A 25420-nucleotide genomic window follows, 5' to 3' on the forward strand; every position below is an offset into this window, starting at 1 on the left:
TCAACAATGCTGACCTGTTTGTTGTTGAACCATTTCATGACACTGACCGTATGGGCATTTACATCGAGTCAATTATTGAGTTCCGACTCACGAACAGGGCCCCAGAAACTAATTATGTTCGTAAGTCGATGTAAATCACCACATCATGGCAAGCTTCGGGGCCACTTCCTGGAGTCTGCCATTACTAGGACATTTCATTAAAGCGAGTTTTTAAAAAGCTTTAAAAAATATAACAAAAGTCTCGCGCTCGCAAACATCACGTGGTCGGGGGGCGGGGTTCGGGGGGTGGGGGGTGTTTATCTCTCCCCTCTGCGATTCCGATTCACAAACATCGATTCTCTTGGCCCCCCCCCTCACGATCCATTAATGCCTCCGCCGAAGCGCACGAGGCGCGCGAGAATCGTATTCAAGAATTAATCGAACCTCGCGATTCCCCCACGGGTTAACGAGCGGCGAGGAATCGATTGGGTGTTGTTGCTGGGAGGAGTTACGAATCGAATGAATCGATGCGAGCGCTCGGTCGGCGTTGTGTTTGTGAGCCGCCGCTTCGCCTTAGCGGAGTAAAAACACTTCGTATTCGTCGTCGTCTTCGTCGTCGTCTTCCTCACTTATCACTCTGTCCGTGGCTGGAGGCGGCCCGCCAAGGTGACGCCCGCGGCTTGGAAGCGCGTTCAAGGTACATCTCGAAGAGGCCGCTCGCCCTTCGTTGTTGATACTTAATAATCATCGGGAGTTGAGCAACGCCGCTCAAGTTCCCTTGATTCATATCCATGATTGTTGTTGTCGCTGCTGTTCCGCTTGCAGTGTCGCGTGGAGTTTGTGTTGTTGTAAATTGCTCGCGTCTTGGATGGACTTGTCCCCGGTCACGGGAATGTGGAGTGGAATTACATTCCCGTGACGCTCCAACAATAGGGGGGGGGGGGGGGGTGGAGCGATGAAATCATCTTTGTGTGGATTATTGCGTCTCCCACGGGATCTCTAGAGATGGGGACCAGTTGCTGGAGGAGGATTGTCATCATCCAGCAGGGGATTGATCCTGCCCGGTTACATTAAATCGCACCGTGTCGTTACTTTTGCTCCCCTTATAGGAATAACAATCGGCGCCTGGGTCTCGTCACACCGAAAGCAGAACTTTTAAATCCTTTATATTAAGTTCACTTGCTTGCTTAGGACCGTGCAAATCTTTCGGTCGTTTTCTAACCCACTTCCCGTGATCCAATCGAGCTGACATTTTGCACACAGACTCGTTGTGCCAGACAATTATTGTTCGTGACATTTTTTTCTCCAAAATTTTACACTGTTTAGGGAAAACAAATTAAATATTTAATTACCAATTGCTTAATACTGGAAGACAATCATCTGACCCATAGGTGGCAGCCATCTCAAGCCAGAGGACGAGAGGACTCTAGCCGCCACGCATATAAAGGATTTATAGTGAAAAACTTTGTTTTTACGGGTTTACTTGTTATAAATCTAGACCATGGCTTTGCAAACCTGTCAACCCCCGAACCCGAACCTGGTTACAGACCAATTCAAACCTTGTCGGTCACCCCGTGCCCCTTATAATCCCAATGTTCATCCTGTAAAGTCTCATCAACAGGGAGAAACACAAACAAATATACAAAAATTGTTGTTGGCCTATGAGGCCGTCCATAAATGACGTCACGCACCTGGGGGGGGGGGGTCAGACATTTGTGACGATGTGTGACGAGGGGGGGGGGGGTGAGAAATGTGACGTCACATCAAAATGCGCAACTTTAAATAAATATAGACAACACGTTCTACTTAATTAAATATACTTTTTAATAAATGTTTCCTCCTACAACATCAGAGTGCAGCGGCACATTAAATACGCACCACAATGACAATAGTTTAACGCGATTTGAAGCATGTTTATTTTTTTGGGGGGGGCAGAGCTTTGTGACGTCATATTTAAGGGGGGGGGGTCTGACTTTTGTGACTCCGTGTGACGAGGGGGGGGGGGGTCAAAAATCGTCCACAATCGCGTGACGTCATTAATGGATGGCCCCTATTGAAACGGCTGTATTCCGTATGGACCCGAAAACTCAATGTACAAGAATAAGGAGCAAACTGTATGGGTTGACAGCTATGGCTTTGTATGGGGTGACTACCACCGTGCATGACAGGGGCTGGGTCCAGTGTACGGAGGGATATCTTCATCCAGCAGTGGCTTTACAGCGTCGTGTTAATGTACCATTGTTAAAATTGTCTTTTTTTCCCTCTCGATTATTTCGTTTTAGACATTGGATATTAATTATGCCGTTTTCTGCATACAGCTACAGTATTTTGGTCCCAAGGGCCTCCTACAATAACATAATTTACAGCTCTTTGCCAATCCACTGCTACGTGAAGATATCTAATAACATTCTGGCAAATCGCCCGATGAAGCTGATGGTTGCTGTTGTTGTGATCACCGGCAAAAACGTCACAGGACTCGAATTGTAAATGTTGTGGCTTGTGGGTTTACTCTCCGAACACACCCAGAGAGTGTTGACGCAGTCACGAATTGGCACGTTTTGTTTACAGAACAACCTTACTAGTTGGCTTTGTGGGGGTGGTGGGTTAACGATACACATCAAATTTACGCTATCTAACCCAACATAAAAACCTTTATTATGGATATTGTTTTAACCAACAGGTCAGTGTTGACGGTGTGGAATGTGGGGAGGAGACCCAGTGGCTGGTTTGCTTAAAGCACCCGAAGTGACTTATCCCCGTGTATTATTTGTCATATAAATGTCATGCAACTGGACAATGTACTACAGGAGAGGCTACGGACGGTCATTCTCTGCGGGTGGTGGTGCACACTCACAGTTTGAAGCCAATGAACCTTGGACCATGAGATGAATGTGGTACAATCTTTTGGCATCACCTTGCCACCTGTGCGATAAGACATCAGTGCTTGTTTGTGTGCCTTTGGGCATGAGCCCTGTTCTATTTCAAGGAATCATGTGAGGTGGTGGTATTGTTTTAATTACCGCACATGTTGTCTTGCATGGCAATCACACGCAGCTGTTGCGTGATGTTGCTCTTGGCAAAGCTGACGAGCAGTATTTTTTCTTAGCCAAATATTGAACTCTTTAAAAGGCATAGGAGTAGATGGTTGTGTGTAACGCTTAAGGCTGAGAAGTGTTTATAATCGTTGAGATTACTTGGCTGCTACAAATTTAGACGTGATAAGCCACTTCATTGAGCTATCGTTTGTGGCCAGGTCACTTCTGAAAAATAAGCTAATTACTCTGGGCTTTACCTGGTGAAATAAAAAAAGTTTAGTTTTATTTGTATTTTTTGTGATCTTCTTACCTTTCCTATACTTTGGGCTCCTATTGTGTTTTTGTACTGGTAGGAACCTCCTGGTTACACCAGCCCATAGGGGATTATTGTGTCCGTCCGTCGTGCAGGGAGGGGCTGGGTGAGGAGGGTGGGGAGCGGCTGGGTGGGGAGGGTGGGGAGGGGCTGGGTGGGGAGGGTGTTGAGGGGCTGGGTGGTGAGCGGCTGGGTGGGGAGGGGCTGGGTGGGGCTGGGTGGGGCTGGGCGGGGAGGGGCTGGGTGGGGAGGGGCTGGGTGGGGAGGGGCTGGTCACCCCGTGGTGCCCTTATAAAACTCAACGTTTAACCTACTCACGCCGGCTTGTGCCCACCCTCAGTCGGGCATATTTGCGGAATACACCACGCCGCCGTTGACCCTGGCCATTGACCGAGCAACCCAACGTTCCTACCAGCTCCCTCCGCAGGAATGTGTTATATGTTGTAATGTTTTGACCCCATGCCCCTCTTACTGGACATGTGAGTAATTCACTAACTGAATAGGGAGCACTCAGCCCTAGCTTTTGTTTGTTTAACTTGGCAACGTTTATGGGACTGAACTGTTGTGCCTCGAACTTGGCAGTGAGGTGTTAACTAACTCGTCTAATATACAGGAGGGCGTGGGTTCGAGCCCAACTCCGAAGCCTGTTGTATACTGCATGTTCTCCCTGTGGTCGTGTGGATTTTTCTCTGGGCCCTCCGGTTTTCCCCTCCACATTTAGAATCAACATCACGTGTTGAATAGTATTTGGCTGCTATAAATTTCCACATGATAACCCACTTTTTGTTGAGCTATTATTTGTGGCCAGGTCGTGTCTGAAAAAGAGCTTGATAGCTCATTGGATCGCTCCTCCAGTCCAAATAAATATTCTGATTCTGATGCACATGGTGAATTTTTTCGTGTTTTGTTTAAGCAATGTGATCTTTGGAGGTGGTCCGGTGGTTCAGAGGTCAGAGCGCTGAGCTGGACTCAAGTCCCAAGCAGCTGCCAGTGTAGCGAGTTTATTATACAGGAGTCGCCTAGATTTACTAAAGGGATGATAGATTCTTTAAAAAAAACACTCAAAATGACATTTCGTAAATCGGAATGGCTTTTCCCGTTTTATAAGTTAATACTAAAATTCAGGGATGTATTTAAGGCGGTCATTCCAACTCGTAAATCAAGGGATACACCGGTACCGTGTTGATGCATCTAGATCAGGGGTCAGCAACCAAAGCAACAAGAAGAGCAATTTTTTTACGAATTTGGTAAACAAATTTCAAGAGAGCCGCAATGAACCATTTTGGTGAATACGAGACGGTGGTCCTTAATAAATAAAGCATGAAGCAGTCCCTTGAAGAGCTGTAGGTTGCCGACCCCTGCCCACGGTAAACTGGACTCCCACGGTAAACTGGACTCCCGTGGTAAACTGGACTCCCGTGGTAAACTGGACTCCCATGGTAAACTGGACTCCCGTGGTAAACTGGACTCCCACGGTAAACTGGACTCCCACGGTAAACTGGACTCCCGTGGTAAACTGGACTCCCATGGTAAACTGGACTCCCGTGGTAAACTGGACTCCCACGGTAAACTGGACTCCCACGGTAAACTGGACTCCCGTGGTAAACTGGACTCCCGTGGTAAACTGGACTCCCGTGGTAAACTGGACTCCCGTGGTAAACTGGACTCCCGTGGTAAACTGGACTCCCGTGGTAAACTGGACTCCCGTGGTAAACTGGACTCCCGTGGTAAACTGGACTCCTGTGGTAAACTGGACTCCCACGGTAAACCGGACTCCCACGGTAAACTGGACTCCCACGGTAAACTGGAATCCCGTGGTAAACTGGACTCCCGTGGTAAACTGGACTCCCGTGGTAAACTGGACTCCCACGGTAAACCGGACTCCCACGGTAAACCGGACTCCCACGGTAAACTGGAATCCCGTGGTCAGGGGTCAGCAACCAATATAACAAGAGGAGCCTTTTATTATTTGAAGAGCCGTACTGCAGTCCTCAAAGAGCCGCATTCGACTCCCGAGCCGCAGGTTTTCCGACCACTGCTATGGATGTGTGTGTATATATTCCACCACCCCCCCCCCCCCCAATATGTTTCAGCAGTTACCCCAGTGGCCTCTAGTATTCGGACAAATTACCATTTCACACCTACGTACTGGAAGCAGTGCTGAAGATTGTTTTGTTATTTAATTAAAAAAAAATTATTCCCCAAAGATGTCCCCGATTGTGCTGCTGTGGCAATGTCACGAGACGGGAAAAATCCATTCCGACTGCTCGCAGAGCAGTGCAGAGCCTTTGTCTTGAGAGAACGGGCCCCATAGATGAGGGTACCAGAGATCCATCTCTCAAATTCCCTGCAAGTGAGCTATGTTCCACACAGTAAAGAGCAGCACTTTTCCCACCCACTCAGTCTATTGAGAATCTTTTTTTAACACGTAGGCTTTCGCAGCCAATATCCATAATAAAGGTTTTTTTGGGTGAGTGCGTAAATGTTGTTGTCTGACAGGCAAACCAATCCAATTTTCAGAGCTGGAATTTAGCCCAATTTAAGTGCAGAATCAAACTTAAATTGGTGAGATTTCTGTCCGATTGTTTCTGACCGACGCTGTCTCTTTAACACTGCATTGTGCTTTCATTGTTCACAGATGAAATCGGAGAATTGTGCTCCTGTGCTGCGCCCAGTGCGGGTGAAACAGGTAGAAGAATCCTTGAGCACAAACACAGCCAACATAACACACACACACTCACCTGTGTACTGTTTGTACACAAGCGAGATGTTAACTACCTCGCCTGGTATACAGGAGGTTGTGGGTTCGATCCCGACCCTGATGCCTGTATATATGGAGTTTGCTTGTTCTACCCCATGGTCACGTGGATTTTTCTCTGAGTCCTCTGGTTTTTCCCTCCGCATTTAGAAACGTGCATTTATAGTATTAGGCTGCGATAGATTTCCACATGATAAGCCACTTGGTTGGGCAATAATTTTTCATAGCGACAAGTTGCTTCTGAAAAAGCTGTATAGTTCAATGGGCCTTACCTAGTAAAAAAAAAAAACACAGTTCAGTTCTAGATTAGTTTGTAAAAAGGGAAACATGTGAATGTGCAGTCCTGCAATTTCTCACTCGCACCACTGCTGGTGCAGAAGGTCTCGTCTAGAGGGAGCTGTGGAGAGTCCCACTGGACAGGGTATTTGTGGCCTACTCTTCCACACTGGCCAGACTTCTTGGGAGAGGTGGGAGCGCTCACCCCTTACCCCACCATAGGCAACCTGCCAGTCGATTAACTGGTGTGTGCACTCATTAATGCTGCTAGGTGGATAGAAGTGGTGGTGTTTATGTACGTTGAACTTCTTTCGCACCGTACGTAGCCAACTGTGCGAGTCGGAGGTACGGGGGAAGGACAACAAACTAAATACAAAAAGCAGTTCTAAAGAAATGAGTTCTCAATTTAGTGTGGTGTAGAGTAGTTTATTGTATAATAGTGTAGTGTACAATAGTGTAGTGCATAGTATAGTATATAGTAGTGTGTATATGTGTATGTTGAACTTCTTTCGCACTGTACGTAGCTAACCGTGCTAATCGGAGGTGCGAGGGAAGGACCACACACTAAACATAAATGCAGTTTTAAAGAAATACGTTTTCAATCTAAAAAAGATAGTTTTCAAGGGGGGGGGGGGGGTATTTAAGACCCTTGTACCATTATTTCAACTGCTGCTTTGGGGCATTAAACAAGCGACCTCTGGATTGTAAGACCAGTGCCATCCCCTCCTGTATATGTAGGTCAGCAAACTGTGACCACCCCCTCCATGCATGGCCAATTGTTCTGTTGTTGCTGAGATGAGATATTACTCCACAGGCAGGCTGGTAGCCACTTAATTGGCCTTTCATTCCTTGGTCATGCAATAACTCGTCTCGGCTTACGGTTGATGCAGCAGCACTTCACATCGTTGAATTAAAAATGATGTGGCCGGGAGGCTCAGAAGTCAGAGCCCCGTGTAGGCACCGCTGAGAATCCTTGGGTGGAATCCAGGCAGCTTTCTGTGACTAAACTGGGTTCTCAAGTGCAGTGAGTTGGTGTTTTCAATTCGGTCGCAGTCCATTATATCTGCCCTGAAATGTGCCACATACATCTGCTGTACAGAGGGCATTGAAAACCGCGTGATGTAATTTTCCAGAGTAAATCATTCCATTCCTGTGGCATACATAGCTCATAAACAAAATGTAAACATTTTCTGCAGCTAAATTACAAATTAATATCCCCTATTTTCACAGTAGTGGCTCCAGCCAAGTTAGATGTATGTATGTTGAACTTCTTTGCCACCATACGTAGCCAACCGTGTTAATCGGAGGTGTGGGTGAAGAACAACAAACTAAACACAAAAAACTGTTCGAAAGAAATTAATTTTCAATTGAGATTTAACAGAAGTGCAGTGACTCCACACATGACTGTGATTATACGCGACGGAACATTTGGCCAAATCTGTCTTGTTGCCACAGATGTTTTCAATATCTGCAGCACCACTATTCTTATGTTTCTGGTCAGATAATTACACTTAACACGCACAAAGCAGTGCTCAATTTCATTTGAGTTAAAGGTTATATGAAAAATGAATTCAAAATTGGAAACGGTATTGCTATTCTCATTGCTGTTGTTGCAAATGCAAACAATAGTAAACAGAGAGGTTGAGCCCATGCATATGGACATTGATCTAGGCCCTGTTGCTGTTCCTGTTGCTGTTCCTGTGCTGTTCCTGTGCCCGCAAAGGCCAGCATTTCCCAGTGTCCGTGAAAATGAGGCTTTGGTTGTGTGTGGTGTTTGTGTGCAGGGTGGACAGGTGTGGGATTCTGTGCAGAAAGCAGCATTCGTATTGGGGACCGGTCTGCTGGTGTTTGCCGCAGCGAGGAACACGATCACATGGTGAGAACCTCGACGTTCAGTCCTCCTCAAACCCCCCCACCCCCCACCCGAGTCCTCGCCAGCACCTCGCACCATGCAGCTTGCCTGCGATCGTCAAGATACGTTTCCATTCTCGCGTAGATCAAGCTGCCGCACGCACTGCACGCGCCTGATGGTTGGTAATCGTGAAATGGTTGCACCATGGTGGAAATTGCGAGCATTGCACTCCTTCCTCAATGGCTTAGAATGTGTGCATGAAATAATTTGCGCAACTATCGGTTATTAATAATGCACTCACGATGTAAGCGTATGCGATTGTAGTGACATTGCGGATGTCACTGTGTAATGCCGACTCTAGAGAGGCACGGCGTGCGATGTAGCGACATCGCGGGCACCACGTGTATGGGTGCGGTACCGGCCCTAGAGGGGCTAGGTGAGCGCTGCCTGACAGTGCTGGATGGCACCACGCTCTGCGTGCAGTGCCGACCCCTACAGGATGGGGTGTCGGGATGCGGCCAAGGGAATGTGGTTACTATAGGCCATAGCATTCTGGTTGACCCCGAAGGACACGTGACCGGTAAAGTCTACACAGGGGCCCCAGGTGGGGGCTAGGGGTGGTGACGTGTCAGGGTCGAGATCCTGCTCGAGGGTTCTAAAAGATGGTCGTGGCTAAGGGCGGAGCTAGCCACGCCACAGAGGATATAAGCCGGGTCCCTGAGAGGGACCGGCTGCTGTTGTTCATCCTGAAGAATCGATGTTCTACGTTCTACGTCCTACAAGAGTCACCAACACGTGGACCGGGACCCAAGCTCGGGTCCGGTCCATCGTAGATAGTTCCAGTGTAATTAGTGCAGTTAGCCTGGTGGTCTACCACCATGGGTTGTTATCTTGTTAAGGGGTAGTACCCCGTGCGTTGGTTTTAATAAATGTGTTGCCTCCAAGAAGTGCGTCTGCGACTCGGTTGAACTCACTACACAATCATTAGATTAGGCTAATGGGGTGAACAAAACTATATTAACCAGATGAGAAGCAAAAATGGAACAAAACAAAACTACGTTACAATTTATGGAAATGCTTTTGGTGGGGCGGTGAATTGCTACAGGCCTATTTGTAAATATATATATTGTATGTGTACTTTGATTAGCAGTGAGTGTCATTGGCTATTGAAAATATATTGTCACTTGCAGCTGGGGTGCTGCTGAGCGAACGCGTTGTGAACTGTGTAGCGCGTGTACCAGTTTCTGATTACAGTATTATAAAAACACAAATGGAAGTGACATCCGGCAAAAAAGACGCAAATTATGTAACAGCAAACTTTTTCATTTTTTAGCTTAACCATTTTTTATTTTACCAGGATCCCCTGAGCTCTGAAGCGACCTGGCCACAAATAATAGCTTGCCGAAAAGTGCGTTATCATTTGTAAATTTACATTAGTCAAATACTATTAAACGCGTGATGTCAATTCTAAATGTGGAGGAAAAAAACGGAGGGTCCGGGGAAAAATCCACACGACCACAGGGAGAACATGCAGACTTCAAGTATACAACAGGCATTGGGGGTCGGGATCGAACCCACGACCTCCTATATACCAAGCGAGGCAGTTAACATCTCGCCACCGTGGTGCCCAACTACTGCCAAGTTAGAGGCACAACAGTTCAGCCCCATAAACATTGCCAAGTTAAACAAACAACAGCTGGGGCTTAGTGCTGCCTATTCACAGTTAGTGAAGTTCTCACATCAACCCGTTGCCTGCTTGCGCCGACCATAGATTTTTTTTTCCCGGCATATTTCAGAAACTAAGCAGGCTTGAGTCTACAGGGCACTTGGATGGGTGATCACCACATGTAAGTCAGATGTAGCAGGCTGTTTTCAAAAATGAGCTTTAGATAGAGGTGCCTCAAGAGGTCAGAGCGCTGATCCTGGAAACCGCTAAAATCTTGTGTTCGAATTGAGGCAGCCTGCTGTGATTAAACCAGGATCTCATATGCAAGGAGTTGCTGGTCTCGGCCTTTTCTCCAATGTCTGAATCAATTTCCATCTCATTAAATATGGCGCTGCTAACTTCCAGCTCTGAAAAAATTTCACTTTTGACTGTCATGCAAATGAACATCATCCATTCTTAGAGGTGGAATGTTTTTGAGTGGCGTTCTTCTGGGTGCCCTGCGATGCCAGCGGAGGGGATGAGGGAGGGGGGCGGTGTGCTGTGAAACTGAGCCTGTGAAAATTCAACAACATTGTTTCTGGCCAAACCATACTCACGGTGGTGTGATGTTATTTTCCTCACCTGTTATGCAGGAGGTCGGGAGTTCGATCCAACCCTGATGCCTGTATATTTGGATTTTGCATGTTTTTCCCATGGTCACGTGGATTTTTGCTCCAGGTTCTCCGGTTTTTCTCTCCACATTTAGGAACATGCTTTTAGACTATTTGGATAATTTTTCTGCTATAAATGTCCACGTGATAAGCCACTTTTCTGAGCTAGTATTTGTGGCCAGCTTGCTTTTGAAAAATAAGTTAATACCTCAGTAGTCTTTGTCTGGTAGGCTGGGGATGGTTTAGTTGTATTTGTATGTTTGGGTGATTGGTTTACTTTTCGATTTAAAGCTTTCGTGACTGCAGGGATTCATCCTCTTGGTTCTTTCGGTAAAGTCACGTAGAAGGGAAGTAATAAAATAATAAAAAAATAAAACATAATAAAATAATTCTCACGACGTTTCGGCCACAACGCAAGCAGCCGTCCTCAGGTGAAAACCAGGTCCGTCGAGGCGACAGAGTCTGAATGAAGCAGCACACGAGCTTGGAGCATATATATAAGCTGGGCGCATTGACAAAGGAATTTGCATATCAAGAGGAATTTAGCATATTCATGGGAAATGCAGGAATGTGATTAGTACTGCATATGCATGTGCATTATGCAGGATTAACAGCATCAAAGGGAGCTACAGTTGCTGCTGCTGCTGCAGTTGCTGCTGCAGTTGCTGCTGCTGCTGCAGTTGCTGCTGCTGCAGTTGCTGCTGCTGCTGCAGTTGCTACTGCTGCTGTAGTTGCTGCTGCTGCTGCAGTTGCTGCTGCTGCTGCAGTTGCTGCTGCTGCTGCAGTTGCTGCCTTATCCATTTTTAATATAACACTATGTATTATTCTACCCACCTTAATGTGTATCACACTGCTATATATTTACTATACAATTACGACACCATACATTACTCTGCACACTGCACCATGCCAGTGAGTGGAACGCGGTCTGAAAGTCACCGTAAACGTGAACACAATCAGTTAAGATCCGAAATGGTTTATTACGTCCTTCCAATGATTGCTAAGCCAGAATCCATCTTCTCGGTTAAAATTGTCTCTGTGTTTGTATATGTGGATCGCCTCATGAACGAATCTCTCATGATAGCCAGATGGCTTGCAGAGAACCTCTGTCTTGGAGAAGTCAATGTCATGTGAGCCCACTGAGTTGTAACAGTGATCTGCCACGGCTGAGGTGTTTGTCCTACCGTGTTTCAGGTCTGCTTTATGTTCACGGATGCGGTCCGAGACATGTCGTTTGGTTTTCCCAATGTAACTGCTACCACAGAGGCAACAAACTAAGTTGCCACAGAGGCAACAAACTAAGTTGCCTCTGTGGTAGCAGTTACATTGGGGAAACCAAACGACATGTCTCGGACCGCATCCGTGAACATAAAGCAGACCTGAAACACGGTAGGACAAACACCTCAGCCGTGGCAGATCACTGTTACAACTCAGTGGGCTCACATGACATTGACTTCTCCAAGACAGAGGTTCTCTGCAAGCCATCTGGCTATCATGAGAGATTCGTTCATGAGGCGATCCACATATACAAACACAGAGACAATTTTAACCGAGAAGATGGATTCTGGCTTAGCAATCATTGGAAGGACGTAATAAACCATTTCGGATCTTAACTGATTGTGTTCACGTTTACGGTGACTTTCAGACCGCGTTCCACTCACTGGCATGGTGCAGTGTGCAGAGTAATGTATGGTGTCGTAATTGTATAGTAAATATATAGCAGTGTGATACACATTAAGGTGGGTAGAATAATACATAGTGTTATATTAAAAATGGATAAGGCAGCAACTGCAGCAGCAGCAGCAACTGCAGCAGCAGCAGCAACTGCAGCAGCAGCAGCAACTACAGCAGCAGTAGCAACTGCTGCAGCAGCAGCAACTGCAGCAGCAGCAGCAACTGCAGCAGCAACTGCAGCAGCAGCAGCAACTGTAGCTCCCTTTGATGCTGTTAATCCTGCATAATGCACATGCATATGCAGTACTAATCACATTCCTGCATTTCCCATGAATATGCTAAATTCCTCTTGATATGCAAATTCCTTTGTCAATGCGCCCAGCTTATATATATGCTCCAAGCTCGTGTGCTGCTTCATTCAGACTCTGTCGCCTCGACGGACCTGGTTTTCACCTGAGGACGGCTGCTTGCGTTGTGGCCGAAACGTCGTGAGAATTATTTTATTATGTTTTATTTTTTTATTATTTTATTACTTCCCTTCTACGTGACTTTACCGAAAGAACCAAGAGGATGATTTGTTTACCTTTCTTGTACTTTGCACTCGTATCATATTTTGTATTGTTTGTTGTTGTTGTAGATTCCTCCAGTATAAAATATTCAGATTCTGACGGACGACATGCATTTTTGTGTTTAGTTTGTTGTCCTTCCCCCCTGCACCTCCCATTAGCACAGTTGGCTGCGTACGGTACGAAATACGTTCAACGTACATCACTCATACGGCAGAGTGTGGTGTAAGAACGCTGCGCCTCTACTATGTCGATCAGAGATCACTTGGAGGGATCTCAGAGGTAGCTCTGTGACATTCACTTTGTGGGCAGTTCTCGTAACACGAAGGATTGCACCACTTTGCCTCGGTGAGATCTGAATGGATACTTTGATTACGACAACCCAATCAGGATATAAATTTGATGTTATGATTTTTTGTTAAACAAATACTATAAAAAGGAATGAGCTCCGGGTTGGCTTTATCGACTCGTTGTGTCTGGTCCACAGGCACCTGCAGCAGTTCTGGGGCGCGTCCGGTGATTTCTGGCAGTCGCAATGGGCTCTCTTCTACAACGCCTACGAGGACGAGCCCTTCAAGATCTTCGTCTTCTGTGCGTGCTCGAGTCGAATGCGAGATAAAAGCACACTTTCATTCAACAACAACGACAACAAACAGCAGCCATGAATTGTCACCGTGCGGCTGTGACGTCACGATGGAATAGGTGTCAGATGGGGTGCACGTTGAGGCCACACGGAGAGTGGCACCCCCATATCGATGTAGTTAACCCCTTATCCCGTTTCAGACACATACTGCAAGTCGCAGGTTCGGCGGGTGTCCCATTCGCCCTCTGAATCTCGGAACGCGCAAGCGGCTCGGCATTTATTTGATTTAGAGAGGCGTAGGACTGCTCTCTTTAATTACGACATTGTACTGTCCTCGCCGCAGAGAGCTGTAGCGACAAGTCCGCCGCGCTCCTTGATAACTGGTGCCAAACTGTGCCACGTGGCCTCCCGCGTGGTGATGTAAACGTACGTTATCGGAATGGAATCGGATGAACAGGAAAGGGTTAATAGGAGTTGCTATGAATCTAGACGTTTTATCCATTAGAGGCTTTGTTATCTCAATCCCTTGATCGCAGCAAATACTTGAAGTTCCACCAGCTTATTTGTGATTCTCCTCTCAATTGAATTGAGTACCTGACATACGAGAGACGAGGAAAGTGACCCAAACTAATCTTGTGAGCCGTGCCAGCCTTAAAAGGCAATTGCAAACATGTATTGCCTCAAGTATATCTCCTGGCAATGCTTGTTTTTTTTATGCAAGGTACACGCTGTTTTAACAAACAATAACTGAAGAGATTGTGAAATTGGATATCAGAATGTTATGTATTGGGAACAAGGCCATTGCAAGGCTTAGCTTTTGCATTGTCATTGTTTTGAATGTAATAGACTCGCTTGCTTTGATTGGCTTGGCTCATGCCTGTGTGTGCACGTGGTATTGGTCACCCGCCCCTTCGTGTGCTCGCTAACGGCACTTGTCCCAACAGTCTGTTCAGACTATACAGGGAATATTTTTCTTTGCATATGGAAAATGTGTATGGGAGGGGGGGTAGTGGTGGCATAGTGACTACTACCACTATGCATTACTTACCTGGTGACTCATTGAGTGAGCAGGGTGGGGGGGCGTGGTGGGGCAGGATAGATGGGAAAGTGCTGCCACCTTACTGCATACACCAGAGGTCACTTGTAAGGGAATCGCACAAGGTAGCTGATATCCGCTTCCCTTGGCTTTTCGCTATAACAAGGAAGGATTGTGCTACTTTGCGAAAGACTCAGATTGTATGAATGGAGTAAAAGTTAAAACGAAACTCTTTTTAATTATGCAACAGCAACAACAAAAGTAACATGTGAAAAAAGCACTGACAAGCAGATTGGTCGTTTTTGTGTGGTGGTGGTGGTGGAGCCAGGCTCGATGGTGGTCCCCACCGGAATGTTCTGGCTCTTCAACGCCCTGCTGATGTGCGTGGACGTGACCGGCTGGCCCGCGTTCTTCCTCCGCTACAAGATCCAAGCCGATAAGAACGTGCCGGTGAGCGCTAGCTGGGGTGGTGCCCAGGGGGCACTGCTCCTCCCATTCCAGCCAAAAACAAATAATAACAATCGGATAAACAATTGAGTGCATTCGGTATTTGCGAAATTCCGTTAAGAGCGCGAGGGCTCTTGCGAAGGTGCTACGTTTCACCGACGGGTATATTCTCTCGGTAGGCGGGGGGGGGGGGTTCTATTACCGTCTTGTGTTTATCCAATTAAGTAATTTGTAAGTACATTCAGTTCTGATATAACGCCGCGTGTTTTCATGGCACGAATTGGATATAACGCGATCGAGTGAACGGAACTGCATCGCGCGAGTAGGAATAAGCGGTCGTACGGCTGCCTCGGCGTAGCACCATCACACAAGGCATTGGGATGCTGCTGGATGCTTCTAGATGCTACCCCACACATCTCAGTCTTTGTTTGGCCTGCGTACGCATCTCACCTGTTATCGCGGACTGTGCTTTATTTTATATTATTTGTCTTGCTTTGCATACAACTTTGTTGATTTTTAATTACGAGTGTCTTAGCGACTAACACAGCAATATGCATTTTTCACTCGTGTTCATGTTTTTATTTAATGAAGGAATTATATTCTTAAACTGAAAAGCGGTAATTATAAGAGAACACGTAGAAAAAATCTACGATAATATAACAAATGATTGTGAAATATGTGAAGTCAAGTTGATGTTTTCAAAGCCTACTACCCCCTAAGTGTATAATTCCCATTGAAACAATGGTTATTATAACGCGATTTTTCCCTAACGCAGTGGTCCTCAGGAACACAACTACTATCGCGTTATATGAGACCGGACTGTCGTTCGAAATTTGTCAAAGTTGGATGGTGACGCAGGCAAGGGATCTTTGACGTTCACTGCGGTGGATATTTATTCACCACTGCCAATTCAGTATTGCCAAGTGATATGCTTATAATTGGCTTCATTCCTCACGGTTGGGCATACCCTCCCCCCCCTCTCCCCCTCTCCGCGCAGGTTGACCCGGCGAAGCTGAGGAACGCCATCTTCACGGTGCTGGCCAATCAGCTGTTCATCTCCTTCCCCATGGTGCTGATCGCGTACGTGATCTCGCTGTGGCGCGGTGGCACTTGCGGGCCTGAGCTGCCCACGTTCCACTGGGTGCTGCTCGAGCTGCTGGTGTTTGGCCTCATCGAGGAGGTGATGTTCTACTACTCACACAGGTGAGCGGCCCGGTCGCTCGGTGCGCGGGGGAGCCAACGGAGAACGGGTCTCCGCTTGTGTCATCTTAAGGGGCTCAGTTTTTTCCGTCTTGCCGTACGAAAACTCCCGTCACGGATCAGTCTGTTTATTATTCTGAAGGGTCCGTCTGAGATCCGTGTCACTGTTTAGTCTCTTGTTTACAAGATTTTAACCAAAGGCCAATCTATAAAGATTTTTTGGGGTTGGATCGCGTAAAATATAAATGTCTCGTTAAACCCACCACCACCACCTAACAGCCACTTAGTAAGGTTTGTCACGTAAACATAACGTGGCAATTAGTTACTAGTTCAGCACACCGGTGTATTGGAGAGTAAACCCACAACTCTTTGGTTCTTTCGGTAAAGTCACATAGTTAGAAATAAAATTAAACAAATCACGACGTTTCGATCGCAACACAAGCAGTCATCAGGCCTGACGACCGCTTGTGTTGCGATCGAAACGTCGTGATTTGTTTCATTTTATTGTATTTCTAGCTACGTGACTTTACCGAAAGAACCAAAGAGTATGGATTCCTGCAGTCACGAAAGCTTCAAATATTGGTCGCGAAAGCCTACGTGTTAAAAAGGCCAGTCAACATGTTTAAAGCTGCTATTAGAAATCGGTCTGTTGTATAAATAATTCATCAGAAACTGGTCTGCCCTATACACACTTGCTTATTAGTTTTTGTTACTTGCATTGTCAGGGACATCGGTTAATCACCGTAGCCTGCTAAATTCACAAAGCTTTGGCCACGGGTACTGTGGTGATGTCACCAACCAGTGGCGTCATGCGGTTTGGCATGGCTACTGGTGCATGGATTTAATTGGGGGCGCTATTCCTTTCCAATATCCCCCAACCTTCACACAACTCACCATCCCCAGCCTGCAACACTGTCAACAAGTCACTGCTGCCACAGTCACTAGTACATCATGCACACCAACCACTGCCCCCCCCCACAGACCTTTGGGCCACGGTTCCACCCCCCATATGAAAGATGCCGTTTCACTCTGCTCTCCGGATATCGAACTGCCTCCCTGAACACATTGTCGGTGAAATCACTGATTCAGGCCTTCAAATGCCGAGCACACATGGATATCTCGTAACTTCACCACACGCCTTGTAGAATTTGAGTCTTTGAGCTGTAGTGAACCAATGATCACTATTGTCTGATATGGCTCTTGTTCACAATTGCACCCAATACAAAATAAAACTTCTTGGTAGCACGGCAACTGAGACGTTCCGACCGTTGGGCCCCGGTGCATTTGCACCGCCTGCACCACCACTCGAGGGCTACGTGACTGTCGCCACCTCCACCACTCAGTTTGATCTTCCACGAAGCGCCATGGTCCACCCCAAACCGCATCCACCACACAAAACATGGCTGCAGATGCGGATACCTGATGCACAAATAAGAATATTAAAAACTCTCCAGTAAGAGTGGTACAACTGCGGGCATCCAGAATACACCGTACAACGTTTAACGACTCAACACTGCCCATAGACTCGGCACAGACCATATAGCGTATAATGACTCAACACTGCCTATAGACTCAGAACAGATCATAGAACGTATAACGACACAATGCCCCGATCCACAAATACGAAGTAGGCTGATACACTCCGCTGCCTCCCGACGCGATTATCCGGTTTGTCCACCTGCGACTATGTAACTTTGTTAGTTGTTGCTCTGCGTCTACATCATCATCGGCAGCAGCCATACGAAAGAACAAGAACGTGGTGGCGGTGGTGGTGATGAATACTGACTGTTGCCGGCTGCTGCTGCTGCTGCCTTTGCTTACAAACAGGCTCTTCCACCACCCGGCGCTCTACAAGCGATTCCACAAGCAGCACCACGAGTGGACGGCGCCCATCGGCCTCGTGTCCCTCTACGCACACCCTCTCGAGCACTTTGTGAGTTGCTCCCCACCCCCCCAACCCGAGCAAGCATCAGGATCAGGTGGCTCGTTGTGCGGCAGTCTCTTAGTCCTCTTGTTCAAAAGTTTGCGCCGTTCGTTTCCAGCTCTTTTGTCACTCCACTGCTGGATGAGGGCAACCACGCATTAAAGTTATTATTTTGAACCAGGTAAGGCCCACTGAGCTATACAGCTCTTTTTCAGAAGCAACCCGGCCATCACAAATGATAGCTCAACAAAGTGGCTTATCGCGTGGAAATGTGTAGCGGCCAAATACCCTAAACGCGTGACGTTGATTCTAAATGTGGAGGGAAAAACCGGAGGACCCGGAGAAACATTCACGCGACCACGGGGAGAACATGCAAACTCCAAATCTACAGGCATCAGGGTCGGGATCGAACCCACGAGCTCCTGTTGTTAACAATCTGCCACAATTGTCCAAACTGCCAATTGCGATTTTAAAGGTTATTATTCACGAAGAAAGCTGCAAGTTTGGTGTTGGATAGCCTGTGACACACAGCCCAAGTACAGATCTACAATATAAGATCTGTTGGCTTTTTGGGTTCCATCTACCCCCGCCCCCGATGACCACACGAGTCAACTCAAATGTTTGTCTGTGATTTATGGGGTGGTGGTTGTAAATAGACGCAGGGTTCATTGTACTAACAGTGATACACTTGTACACTGCACTTAAGCCTTGTGTGAAGCACTAAACAAGCCTATAACGCCACACGTTTTTGTAACTTTATAACAGCCAGTGAAAAGCGTTACTGACAGTACATTCACGTACCTTATCATGACTTGTACATGCAAGTTGTGTTTGTGTGTGTTCACGTATGCGTGTGTGAATGCGTGTGCGCACGTCCGTACGTTTGTTTAATTGTGTAACTGTGCATGCTGAAGTGGCGTGCTGTGTCTTGGTGGTTCACACTGCGCTATCAACATAGCGGCTTGCGTTCAATTTCCAGCCATGGCGCTAACAGATGAGAATCAGAATTTGGTCCGGGCCTCCCGTAGGTTGATTCGGCCTTATTTGAGTACCCGGTATGATGTGTTAACATCGGCACTGGGGAGACAAAGGTGGCCTGGCCTGGGACGGGCCACACATCCTCGTGCGTCTTGCTGCCCGTCATAATCGCTCACCACGGATCTTACTCTTACAGTTTGTAAAGTTTTAAAGGGATCTTTGTTTATGGGTGTGGATGTTATCTTGTGTAGATGTGCATACATGTGTGTTTGGCTGCATATGTGTATCGTGAGTGCATGTTTTTTCGTGCACATGATCATTAAGGACCTTCATGATGGTGAGCGGGCCCGGGTAAAACTACGTGGCCGGGAGTCAGAGCCTTTCCCTGTACACCTTGGGGTGCGGATTACCTGGTAATTACAGCTCACTCAGAGGAGGAGTTGGAGGCGCTGCTGCTGAAACTGGAGTGTGCCACTAAGAGGTGGGGCCTTACCTTCAGCCCCACCAAAACTAAGCACCTGCCTGGGTATTTTGTACCATCGGGCACTCCACCCCCACAACTCCAAATCGGTGATGGGGCAGTTGTGGAAAGAGTGGAGAGTTTCCCATACCTGGGCAGTGTGCTCATGACCGGCTCCAGTTTAACAGCAGAGGTCTCACTCCGAATCAGTAGAGCGGCATTATCTTTTCATCGGTTGCGTAACGCTGTGTGGAAGTTACCTGGTCTGTCGCTCCGCACGAAGCTTCGGGTCTTCTCGGCCACAGTCATGCCCTCCCATCTCTATGCTTGTGAAACGTGGACCCCTCTAATGGAACATCTGTGCCGGTTAGAAACATTCATGCTGGCATGCCTCCGATCAATCTTGGGTTTAACGGGGCTGGATTGTGTGAGGATCTCACATCCTTGAAAGATCTGAACACATTCCGATCACTGAACTCCTCTGGCAGGCAAGGCTGCGTTGGCTCGGTCATGTAGCCCGCATGCCCAAGCAGCTTTGTTTGGCCGCATAGAGGGGGCTAAACGGGCACGACATGGGCTGCAGAAGAGATGGACTGATGCGGTACGGGAGGATATGGAGTTGAGTGGACTTGCCGACGACCAGTACTAGCAGTGTCAAGATCGGTCTCTATGGAGGAGGCTCGTGAAGGATGCTACTGGGCAGTTGGAGGCAGTGGCTCTCCAGCAACAACGGAGGGCAGAGGAGCGATGCTCACAACAACGAGCGGAGCGTCAGGTGGCTAAAATGAAGCAAGTTGGCACAGTAGGGGGTACAGCTGGTGCATCTTACCAGTCATGTCAGTCAGCCAACCGATGGCACCTGGGTCTGTCTTGAGACCTGTCAGCGAGCCTTCGACACTTCACGTGGCCTCAAAGTGCACCTGGCCTGGCACAGTGGCGATGTCACCGTCACTTAGTGGCGAATGGCGCGGGTATTGGTAGTGTAGCGGTTAGTGCACTATGTTACGAACCAGGCGACCTGAGTTCGATTCCCGCTCACGGCCAACACCAGTGACGATTATCTGAACCGGTCCTCGACCTCCTCTAGGTCGACTCAGCCTCAAATGAGTACCTGGTGTGATGTTTAAACTCCGCTACTGGGGAGATATAGGTGCTGGCCACCCACCATCTCGTGTGCTGTGCCGGCCTTCATAGGTACTTGCTTTAACAGCACTTGCCCCAACAGTTTGTTACAGGCTATATGAGGGGTCTTTGTCTTTGTGGTCGGGCAGCTGTCCAACATGCTGCCGCCCGTGATGGGCCCGGTGCTCATGGGCTCGCATGCCGCCACCATCATGCTGTGGTTCACCATGGCCCTGCTGTCGACGAGTGTGGCGCACTGCGGCTACCACCTGCCCCTGCTGCCCTCGCCCGAGTTCCACGACTTCCACCACCTCAAGTGAGTCTCTCTCCTTGAGCATCACCCGCCCGCCTGCCTGTCACTCACGGCTAGTTTGGCTCGGGGCCGAGCTACGGAGCCTTCGTCTCTGTCTCGGGTGGGTCACGGGGTACGTGGCGCAGTGGTTCATACTCGTGCCTTCAGGCAAGAAGGGACCGGGTTAGATTCCTGGCTCGGCTGCCTTTTTGTATGTTTCTTTCGCCCCAGATTCTGCTTTGGTTTCCTCTGGGTTCTCCGTTTTCCTGCCATAGTAAAAAAAAGATAAATTGTAACTGTTTTTGGTAGAGCATCTCAATTTAAAAAAATACCTGCAAATTAATAATTTATAATTACACAACAACGTTACCCCCCTCCTGTGAAAACATGGGGCAAGGCACTCCTGAAAAAACAGTCTTCAGGCTAGAGTCAGGCTTTCCTCGGTAAACAAGCGTGATGAAAATAAGAATCTCCCAGGGAGTCCACTTTGGTGGAATGGCTGGATATCGGTCCATCGAGCTGGCTAGAAAGAAAGCGAGCATCCTTGAAAAATCACCACCCCTTTTAGCCAAGCTGACCTCAGCTTCCAGCCGTGAGGTCACGGATTTATCATGGCTAAGAAGTGTGCATCCATTACACTTGTAACAGATTCATCCTTGTACGCGACGTGATGGAATTGTCACGTTTTTAGAATCACAATTGGATTCAATAAGTTCATCGTGTTTGTCTCGTTGGTACTGCCTCATTTGGTATGCCTGCAGGTTACACCAGTGCTGTCGAGTGTGCTTGGTTATTACACCTCTTTCACTGTTTCTGTGTGTCATTGATATGCCCTTGCTCGCAGGTTCAATCCATGCCATTTACATCCACATCCCTATACTTCACTGTCCGTGGGTTATTTTTGTGTGCTCGGCCCGCAGGTTTAACCAGTGCTTCGGCGTGCTGGGTGTGCTCGACCGACTGCACGGCACCGACGCCGCGTTCCGCCGCACCAAGGCATACGAACGGCACATCATGCTGCTGGGCCTCACCCCTCTCAGCGAGAGCATCCCCGAGACTCCCAAGCTCGGCAAGGGGGAGTAACCCCCCCCCCGCCGAACCCCCCCCCCCCCCGCCGATCCCCCCCCCGCCAATCCCCCCACTCTCTCTCGAGCCTCGCAATCTCCTCGAGGTTGGGGGGTGCAAGTGCTGTTAGCGAGCACCTGTTCAGGTCTGCACCACGCACGAGTTTACTGGTAGTGGCAGGGCATTGCTTGGACGTGCATGGCCATATTGCATCTCCCCAGTCGCTGAATTTGGCTGCGTTACAGTAAATGCTCGTTGAAGTCCGGGTTCATCTAGGGAAGGTACGTGCCATTTGTCAATGGTTTGTCGTGGCCAGGAATTGAACCGAGGTACAAAGGTTGAAGTGCAGTGTACAAACCACTACAATACACCAGTTCGGGACCATCCATTTAGTACGTACGCAAAAATTTGTCAACTTGACTCCTCCCCCCCTCCCTGTACACACGTGTACTTTTTACACCCCCCCCCCCCCACCTGCGTACGTACGCTTGACGCACCACCCCCCCCCCCCCCCCCCCCCGAATCCTATAGAACGGCTGATATTTAATCCACGCAGAAATGATCAAGGATTAATAATATTAACGTGTTTAAGCAAACAGATAGTCCACCGCCGGACTATCTAACTCATTTGAAGGCCAATGTAGACAAATTATTATCGAGGCTTCACCGCCCCCCCCCCCCCCGTTTCCTGTGCGTACATTGTCAGTAGACCCCCCATACGCAGGCGTACACATTTGCGTTAACCACCCCCCTTCCCCCTCCATGCGTACGTACTGAATGGATGGCCCCTTACTCTCCAAACAATCGTGTTAAGTGCTCCCCTTAATAGGTGCTTGCTAACATCACTTTGTGTGTCTCGCGTAATAACTTTTAGATTTCGCTTCATTTTAATGTCATCAGAGTCGCACATGCCAGGGTGGCAAATACTGGTCAGCTGCTTGCAAGGCATCGTGGGGCAGAAAAGCTCTACAGTACATCGTAAGCTCAGCTGAAGGACCCAACCACAAGTTGTAGGTACAGCGTCATAAAATATCCAGCAGCTTAAGCAAAACGTTCAGAAATTGACACATTATTGTCTTTCATTTGAATTGCCAATGAAAATGCACTTCTGGACTGTTTCACGATTCGTTTTTGTTGATAAAAGGGACTTCCAGGAAGATCTCCTCTTGGAATGTCTTTTCCAGTTCCTTTTTAAGTCGCCTTTCGCTCTGGAGGAAACTGGAGTTACCCGGCTGAAAACCAAGGCACACAAATGGATACCATGTACAGATTCACAAACCGAATTTCTGTTGTGCCATATTCCTGGCTGCCTTTTGCAGCCTGGCGGGCTTTGGGCAGTTTTACAAATCGACGTGAATTACTAAATATGCCACCGCACCCCGTGTGTGTGCACAATGCATTGAGATACTTTATGCAGAACCATTCTTTGTTGCGCAAGTATTTTTGGTTCATTTCCAATGTTGTGGATTATATTGGCTGGAGAGAGAGAGAGGGTGTGTTGCAGTGTTTTGAGAAAATTAATCTGCCTGGGCATGTTACACACGAGAATCTTCACTGCTTATCGGTGTAATCTCCTCTGGGTTTAACTCCCTTCATGCCGTGGGCAGATGACTTTTCCAGTTTACCCATTTAACACGTTTAATCTTTTTGGAAGGAGTGAAGTGATTTACTTGTCGCTCGTCATTGAGAAAAGTTTTAACGATTGTGAGATCCGTGCCTAATGGCCACCCGGCTCGTGATAGCAATGGCTGCCTACGGGAACAATCGGAAACATTGCTGCGTACGAACATGGAATGCGCAACCCATGCAACTCAAACCAATGGGCTGGTGATGTGTGCTGCCCAAACCATCGCTCTTAACAAGTCCAACGACCAGCTTTTGTTGACGTCTTTCGATACTTTACCCAGGAAAGCTGCTTTCTGATGTTTTTCCCTGGTGATTAATGTCAACAACCATTTGATTGTAAGGTGACTTGCATTTTCATTGGAGGTCGCTTTATGATATATTTTAGTCACCCGTCTGCCAAGCTCTCTTGGGTAAAGATTGATGTTGTTCATTGGTCTCGTCATTTTTATAGTGATTTATAAAATGTCTAAACGTACTTTCTTAAACGGATACATTTTCTTCTGTTTTTAGTCTTATTTTAATTCCGTGGAATTGATTGAATGCTCCCGTTTGAAATGAAGAAATAGTAAAAATGTTTAGTAGCGTATGGATTGTGAGCAGTGCCATATGATCAGATCTTCATGTGTTCCTGGTTGCCAAATGTGTTTTTATGCCTTCAATTATCGTTTGGTGGAGATTATACCATTTATGTTTCATCCAACATTTACACTTAAATTGAAGATTACTTTTTGTGATACCGCTCCGTTCGATTGCATTCAACGTGACCTGTTTTTGTCATCCGTGGAAACATCTGTAATTTGCTCACAAGCCTTCCACGATTTCTTCTACGTGTATTCACATTATGTTTAACAGCTAATTAGTAGAGTAGTAGTGCACTTTATTAAGAGAATTGCAATATTCATGAAGATTCAATAACTCACGAAAAATTACTCTGCGACTCACAAACGACCGTCCAGGTCTGCGAAGTGTGTTCATAAAGGGATCGACCATTCCGCAAATGGATAATTACACAGCAGCTTTTGAGGTAGGTTGATAGACCTACACACGCTTAGGACACATCAAGATTTTTATCGCAACGAGTGTCATCCTCTCTGAACCTACGTGTGTCCACCATGGCAATCGCGACGCACATCGTTACATCTGGGAGGCCCAGCCGCTTGGCTAACGCCTCGCAATTCTTGCGAATGCTCCTCTAATGTGCTTCTTTTGAAAATCGAACGCCGTTTGTATTTGGCATAAACTTTAGATTTTCATGTAATTCGGACATTGGACCGTATAGAGTTCAAACTGGGATGTCTGTGTGGGCACCTTGTGGGTTCATATTTCAATTGGTATCAAACCCAACATTTAAAAACATTCTACTAGGAATGGAAGTTTTACAGGGAACAGCATTTGTAGTGTTTTTTTCCATGGCACTTGAGCAATGCAGTGTGTAAAAACGAAAAACCCCAATAGCACTGGGACCTTACCACTCCAAGACTTGCGTTTTCTTGGGATTTCTTTGCACTCAAAAAACACGTGGCATTTAGTAACAGACGACTTCAATGCACTTTTTGTTGTAACACTCAAACCACGTCAAAAGTCTCTAACCTGTTTCCGAATTGTGCACCAAAACGAAGCATTTCCTTGCCTACTATTTGCCTTAACGCAACAAAGATCAGGTTGAAACTTTACGTGTTGTATTTTGACAAAATACTTATCAGTTAATCGGCAAGCTGTGGTGTTCTGGAAGATGGTCAATTTTCTTGGTGCGCTTTAATTGCTTTTGACGTTTTTTTAGATTCTGCGTAGTTGGACGCAACAAGTTGTACTCCATTAACTTTAACGTTTAACTGCTGATCGTGACTAGTTTCTGCTGTTGTACACGTGTTACACGTATATGTGTGGTTTTAATAAAGGGCCCAATTGTTGCAAAGTA

General features: G+C 47.2%; 1 protein-coding gene across 1 annotated transcript; it reads left to right on the forward strand.

Annotated features, from left to right (window-relative positions):
• Positions 1–488: 488 nt before the first annotated feature.
• On the forward strand, positions 489–25420 carry LOC133357658 (fatty acid hydroxylase domain-containing protein 2-like). Its single transcript, XM_061575738.1, has 9 exons — positions 489–676; positions 5966–6016; positions 8146–8237; positions 13257–13360; positions 14717–14838; positions 15833–16038; positions 17863–17968; positions 20669–20835; positions 21732–25420. Exons 2-9 carry the CDS (start codon positions 5966–5968, stop codon positions 21892–21894), a joined length of 1011 nt encoding a protein of 336 aa, XP_061431722.1. The 5' UTR covers positions 489–676; the 3' UTR covers positions 21895–25420.

The sequence above is a fragment of the Lethenteron reissneri genome, chromosome 59 (genome assembly GCF_015708825.2).
Source record: "Lethenteron reissneri isolate LAM-NWPU_2019-01 chromosome 59, ASM1570882v1, whole genome shotgun sequence".
NCBI classification, from domain to species: domain Eukaryota; kingdom Metazoa; phylum Chordata; class Hyperoartia; order Petromyzontiformes; family Petromyzontidae; genus Lethenteron; species Lethenteron reissneri.